Source organism: Cupressus sempervirens, chromosome 1 (assembly GCF_028749045.1).
Source record: "Cupressus sempervirens isolate cs-2001-9-10 chromosome 1, ASM2874904v1, whole genome shotgun sequence".
NCBI classification, from domain to species: Eukaryota; Viridiplantae; Streptophyta; class Pinopsida; order Cupressales; family Cupressaceae; genus Cupressus; species Cupressus sempervirens.
This window is the reverse complement of record NC_143118.1, coordinates 586063075-586070043: the sequence shown is the minus strand read 5'-3', so window position 1 is coordinate 586070043 and position 6969 is coordinate 586063075. Positions and strand designations below refer to the sequence as shown.

At 32.9% G+C, this 6969-nt stretch overlaps 1 protein-coding gene across 7 annotated transcripts; it reads right to left on the bottom strand.

Moving 5' to 3' along the window:
* Positions 1–2709: 2709 nt before the first annotated feature.
* On the bottom strand, positions 2710–5409 carry LOC149578775 (uncharacterized). 7 transcript variants are annotated; one of them, XM_089831521.1, is made up of 3 exons: positions 5015–5409; positions 3271–4874; positions 2710–3018 (listed from the first exon to the last, which is right to left on the bottom strand). In XM_089831521.1, exon 2 carries the CDS (start codon positions 4654–4656, stop codon positions 3271–3273), a length of 1386 nt encoding a protein of 461 aa, XP_089687647.1. In that variant the 5' UTR covers positions 4657–4874; positions 5015–5409; the 3' UTR covers positions 2710–3018. The 7 variants fall into 7 exon arrangements, with proteins under 7 accessions (XP_089687647.1, XP_089687642.1, XP_089687634.1 ...); XM_089831516.1 differs by having other exon boundaries at positions 2710–3072; positions 5015–5408; XM_089831508.1 differs by having other exon boundaries at positions 3271–4683; positions 5015–5407.
* Between the last annotated feature and the right edge of the window lie 1560 nt (positions 5410–6969).

Below are 6969 nucleotides of genomic sequence, written 5' to 3'. Positions count from 1 at the left end.
CCCCATCCCTCGTTGTTGCACCCCCGCCCTCCCCAAATTGAGGCCCCTCTGTCCCCCCTGCTCGGAAACCTGTCCCCCTGTCTCCCAGGCCAGTGTAACTACAATATTTATAGTATTAATTTTAAAAGCCCGCTAGGTGTAATGAAGGTTTGACACATAAATGTCAATCAGATTTATGTGGATTTTTGTTATCCACTCACTCGATTACACCACTTGCCACTGTTCTAGTTATGCCTCGCAACACAATTAATTTGAACTAAGAACAAGTTGTAAAGGCGTCTACAGCCATTACAGGTTGTTCTGGGGTCATCAACACACTTAAGAATCAAACACACACTTAAGAATCAAACACGACTAAAGCAAATTCTTAAGAAGTCATACAGAAACAAAGCCAGGCTTTGCCAGAGATAAATCATAAAACCATCAAATTTTGCAGAATGATGCTTTTGATTGTTTCATGCCAGTCTTGCAAGTGCCATGGCAGCTTTGAATGTGTCATGGCAACCAGACCTGTATGATACAGATTTGACTGTAGTGACTTACATATATGGTACTTATGCCCTGTGCATGCAACAATTTTCTCTAAGAAAAATGAACAGGAAAATGTTGCTACAAACATTGTCTCCTCTCTTTTATTATTTCTCACATCTTAGTAATTTGCTTCAAGCCTAACTTGATGAAGGGTCAAAATACACCCTCAGAAAGAATTAATTGGTGTTCTTTCCATCATTGAGTTGGTTCTTGTTTGAGTGCAACAGAGTTTAGTGCACTAAAATAGTGTGCATATGAGCAAGTTGCAAAACAATTGCAAATAAATGGTCATAATTATCCTTAAATACCTCAAGAAAGCAATGAACTTTTAATTTGCAGCAAGATACTGGCAAGAAACGGCAAAGTCTGACTTTTCTAAACACTTCTACAGGGTAATCTCTTCTGTTGAGTTTCATTTTATAATGTGCTCAATTTTTGTGCTGTTTTAGTTCAAGCAAACACAACTAGCTAAATTTATTTCAACAAATAAGCAACTCATTTACTAGAACAAACTAAATTTTCTCAAGTAAACATAGAAAGAACAGGAAAATCAAAAATGTTGTTGTCTGTGAAAGTGCCTGTGCGCCAGTTATGTAATATCCATTCTAATTGTGAAACAGATTGATGTCAAAGTTGCCGTGTTACTTCGATTTTGTGCTTTTCTTGTAACATGACCAGTTTACACACTGATGCTTAGTAACTGAACTTGTGAAAAACAAGAAGGCAATTCAGTTTTATTAAAGTTAATGATATCTACACAGAAGTGGAAAAGAGAAGTGAGAAGCATGCTGGTGAATAACAGAAAATACCACAAACTTATGATGCAAGATTCATCAAGCTGATAAAAATGTGAAACGGGCATTTCTTAATCCATTGAAAATATTGACCAGTTGAAGAAGATTATAGAGATTACCCTAAAGAAGCTACGAATTTTCATGGTCCTATACTCAAGGACAAGCTGATAAATGAGAAGCCCCATATGCCCATAAGAATGGGGAAGCCCATACCAGCCAAACACCCCAAAGTCTACCTCCATTCAAAGCAGAAGCCAAGATTGATATAGTATTTATAACTATGATCTAGATGCTGTAAAATTGACAAGCAGTTGACTTAGCTTGAGGCATACATCTTACAACAGTCACTGAACAACAGCAGCGTTTTTTATAAGATTTATACAGGCTCTTCATGCACCCACCTGGTTTGAAAGTTACGTTCATTCTTTGAACATGAGAAAATTACTACCAATTTGTAAATTGATGCGCAAATGTTCAACAGATAATAAATGTCTTCGTAATCCTGTCATGAGGCATCCTGAAAGGATCAAAAGCAGTTGCATATTTCTTAATGTGGTGCTTCACACCACAAAACATCTCTCCATTTCAACATATGCGTCTTTCACAAAGATGCATATTTTCTTATGTTCCAGTTCAATATATTCTATAGTTATATGATGATTTGTTGAGATTCAACAGCACAGTTTCAAGTCAGTCTTAAGGAGCATTCACAGTCATCAAAGCTGAATTCTTGTGAACAATGAAGATTGACCACTCAAAATTTATGGATCACTGAAGGTTGCCTTGACCGTACATAGTTAAATACCAATACATCATCACACTAATTTGATACATTGTGAAAAATCTGCATATACTCTGTGGCTGTTTCAGTATGCAGAGAGTTTATATCTTAAATATATTTTGGGGTTCTTTTACTGCACAGAAACTTCAGAATTGCAGAGTTACAAATTATAATGATACTCTAGTTTTGCTAATGTGAAAATGATTTATTCACAGATACCAAATACACATAAAACACCTTAGTGGATGAAGGAAAATAAATAAGAAAATGATGCTATATTTGCTCGTCTTGGAAAATGGATATTAATCTTGTCTTTCGCTTATATGAATCTTAATGATTGAATTGGTTTCTCTCACAAGCATTAACCTAGTAACACGTTGACTTTTCAGGTAGTAATAAAATATCACTCGCAGAACCAAAAAACAAAAAAATTACTGTGATATATATTATTAGGCAAACATTGAATAATATACAGATATTTGGAAGTACAAATAATAACATGAAAAACAGGAACTTCCAAAACAACATTTTACTAATGCAATCCAATTATATACGCATTCCTAATTGCATTGATCTCTAAATAGAAATAGTCCCAGGTAAAAATTACACTAAACTAGAAATCAGATGATAATTAAAATGTCAGGACTGTAATTCATTACAAATCAGCTTTAAAATTTCAACAAATACCTAATAGAAATTTACTATAATTTCCAAAAGTTTCGCAACTGAGTTGCACTCTAAGAAAAACCTTCACTCAGCAATCAAAATGAAAACATTGACAAAAATGAACAACGTATGATGAAATTACATTAAGGATGTTCTCACGGTTGGTATTACCAATCCCTAACCCAGAAGCATTCTATGCCCACGCACACAACATCAATGATCAAATTGAAGCCTTCTTTTCATTCCCTAAAAAGAAAAAACCTTTTCAATGTTTTGTCAATCCAAATATATCTTTGATTTCTGCAAATGAAAGAGTCGACAATTAAGTCCATCAAACATTCTTGAAAATTCCCAAGTAATCAATTGACTGATTTTTGGCAACAATGCCAGGAATTGATCAAAGTATAGTCAGTGTAAATTAACAGTTATGTACTTAATAGCAAAAAATGAGAATACTGTGCATGCAAAAATAAGTATAGGCAACAGGACAAAGTATACTTAATGATGCTTAGAGAATTTGAGGTAGCCAAATGCTGCTGCCACGCCCAAAGAACCAGATGCTAAAACAGCGGGCCATAGAAGACTTCTCTGTTGATTTGCCTCGGGTGAATGCTGGAGAGATTTAAGCTCTAGCGTCAACTGCTGAATTGTGTTGTCCTTGGATTCGAGAGCTATTTTAACAGCTTCAAAGTTAACTTCAAATTCCCTTATTCTTGCTTTGAGTTTATCCTGTTCTTCCACAGACAGAGCCAGCCTCTTCACTTTAGTTTCTAAGTTTAACTTAGCATCCTCCAGATCTTTTTTCTCAGAGCTAACAATCTTTAGCTGATTCTCCAAATCATTAATATGCTGTCGATCAGCACTAACAACTTCCAAATCCCTAGATGCTTCTTCAAGTTTCTTTCTGAGAGAAGCCTTCTCCTGCTCAATGCAAGACTTCACTGTATGCAATGAGTCAATCTCGATTTTCTGTTTCTCCTTCTCTTCTTGCAATCTAGAATGTAACTCCTCCAGAGCATTCAATTGCTTCTGTGATTCTGCACCAATAATCTCCATATTTTCCTGCAGAATTGCATTCTCTGATTTCAGATGAGAATTCTCAGCTAAAATATCACTCGCAACCTTACTATGCCCATCCTCCAACACCAATACCTTTGCATTAACATCACTCAATTGACCTTGGAGACTAACATTCTCTTCTTTCATTCCAATCAATTGACCTTGGAGATTAGCATTTTCTTCTCTCATCTCTGATACGTGTTTGAGAGCCTCAACCAACTGATCCTTAAGACTAGTATTTTCATTCTTCAGCCTTTCTGATTCTCTCTTTATGTCCGTCAATTCAGTAAACAGAGAGTCTTTCTCAGCGATTAGATTCCCCAATTTATCATCCTTGAACTTGTTCAAGACAGAAATCTCCTCTCTCAGTTCTTTGTTCTCCTTCCCCAATGCTTCAACTCCTTCAAGTTTTGACAAAATTCCCTCCCTTTCTGATAGAAGCTCGCATACTTGGCTTTCAATGGCTTCCTTTTCTGAAAGAAGCCTAAGTAACCTATCAATCTCTTCAGTCAGCTGGCTTTTAATTTCATCATTCTGTGACAGTAGTTTGTCTTTCTCCTCATTTACAGATTCGTACTCGCCTTTGAGAACTGCCAATCGATTTTCCAACTCCTCTTTCTGCAAAAAAACAGATTGCTTCTCCTCCTTCAGAAAACCAATCTCATTAAGCAAACCAGAAAGCCTGTCTTCCAAACTTTTGTTCTGGTAATCAAAAGCACCTTCTGTTTTCCCTGCCTCAACTTTACTGGCCGGTGTAGATAACTCACCGCTGTGGTTATCGGCACTGGGGGATAGCCCATTCTGATCTGCCCCCTCGTTCTCCATACTTTTTGAAAAAAATATTCAACCCGTCTAAAAAAAATTGAAAAACCACTCCTATGAAAACCCAATATTTCTCCAAACTTATATTTGAATTTACTCGACACAAACTGATTAATAACAATCCTATACACTCAAAATTCCTCCAAATACTCTCTTAGATAAACAATACTATCAATACCCAATAGGTACTATGCTTAAATGTTTTTCTAATGCATTACCTGCTGAAAATTACAGCAATACATTTTTTTAACAAATATGCTGGAAAATCACAGACACGGCAATAATAAGAGATACCAACATTATAAAAGAGCTGTTCAAAGAGAAAACAATGGTATAGTAATGTTTTGAATAAAAGCCATACCTGTATCACCCTCTTCGATCTTTTTGACAAAAGATCGCAGGGCCTTCGCATGAATTTGAGATTTTTATGGGCTTTCGGGCAAAGGACATTTGTGAGTAAATCCGTTAGATCGCAATTCAAAAACTAAATCGTCGATCTTTCTGATGATCATTACATTTTACTGTAGATAGTAATATGGGATTTAGAGATTTTTGTATGGAAAACAGTTCTAGGGTTTTATTTAATGCAAATAGATTTAATTTAAGTTGGTCTCGTTTTCGTTCTTTTCCTTTTACTTAGATAACCATTTTATGGGGGAATTGTAGTCTTTACAGATAACAAGTTTAAGGTGGAGCGTTTTAATTTGTGGAGAGAAACATTTCTGGTGGAATATCGCTCGTGAGTTTAAAGATAGATAGCAATTATCAGGTGAGATACTACACTTCAAAAATGATGATGCCATGAGTGGTACACGTTCAATGGTTATGGATGTTTCAAAATTATAGTTAAAAATGTATAGTATGTGAATATTTAATATTAATATTTTAATATTAATTTTAGAAGAGATTAATATTTGTGTATTATGAAATATATTTGATTTTAATTATGTAAAAAATTTAAAGTTAATTTTCTTAAAGTTTTCATATATTAAAATTAAGTTTATTAAAGTATTGCCAACCACATGATTCAATATTAAACTTTATATATATATATATAGCAAACCATTTTTTTTTTTTTTTAATACCTTGATTTGAATTAAGTATTTATTGTCTAGAATATGAGCCATTTATTTTTAAATTGCATATTGCAATATAAATATAAACTCAAGATCCCTAGTTATAAATAAATAAAAGTGCAAAATCATCTTTAAATCAATTAGATGAAAAACAATAACAATTTACATCAAGGAGCCCTTTTAATATTTTAAAATACTTAAATAAAGTTGCCTAATGAATGCCCTCTTTTGCAACAGAATAGGAAGTGGATGAGCAGTTGTAAGACATTTAAAAACATTTAGTTTATATTTAAATTAATCAAAATATAATATAAATAAAATTAAAAAATTAGTTACATATTTTATATTTTTATCAAACATTCTAAGAAAATCAAAGTTTATTTACATATTTTATATCTCATATATATTTGAACTTTTATATTTAAAGTTATTCCAAAAATTAATATTAATAAGGTAAAAAGAAATTTACATATTTTATATCTCATATATATTTGTATGTTATGTCTCCACAAAAATTCATTTTTAATAAATTCCATGTTTTTAGAAAAATCTACAACAATGTCTATTTGAAATTTAGAAAAAAAAAATTAAATAAAATAAATTACATCATAAAATAATAATTCATTTTTAAATTTATTTAAAAATAGATTTTAAACTTATGTCAGAAAAAATAAGAAAATGCACATAGTGATTAATTGTATTATAAAAAGATATACAACAAAAATCTAGGAAATACAACCCTCGCTACATTAGTCGTATGCTTCAATCCTATACTATTGAGCACGGAAGTAAGGCCCGTTTGTTTGCTGGAATTAACCTGGAATAGGGAAATGAGAATAGGAAAATTGGAATAAATCTATTCCAATTTTGGCCCAAAATGAGAATAAATTGAATTCCAAGTATTTTTTGGAATTAGATTTATTCTTGCATTGGACCAAAATTGGAATAGATTTATTCCAATTTTCCTATTCCCGTTTCCCTATTCCAGGTTAATTCCAACAAACAAACGGGCCCTAAAAGAAATATAAAAACAAAAATATTGAATGTCACTTTTGATATGTTGGTCATGAAGGTGTGAACGCCTCCTACAATTCATCTAGTCAACCTGTCGGCTCAACAATGTCATCACAAATCACTTAATTAATAGGAATAGTACAATGTCAAACAGAGTACAATAAATGCAATTAATGATGTTTATTCATAATTTTTCATATTTTTTTTTGAAGTGGGAAAATAGAAT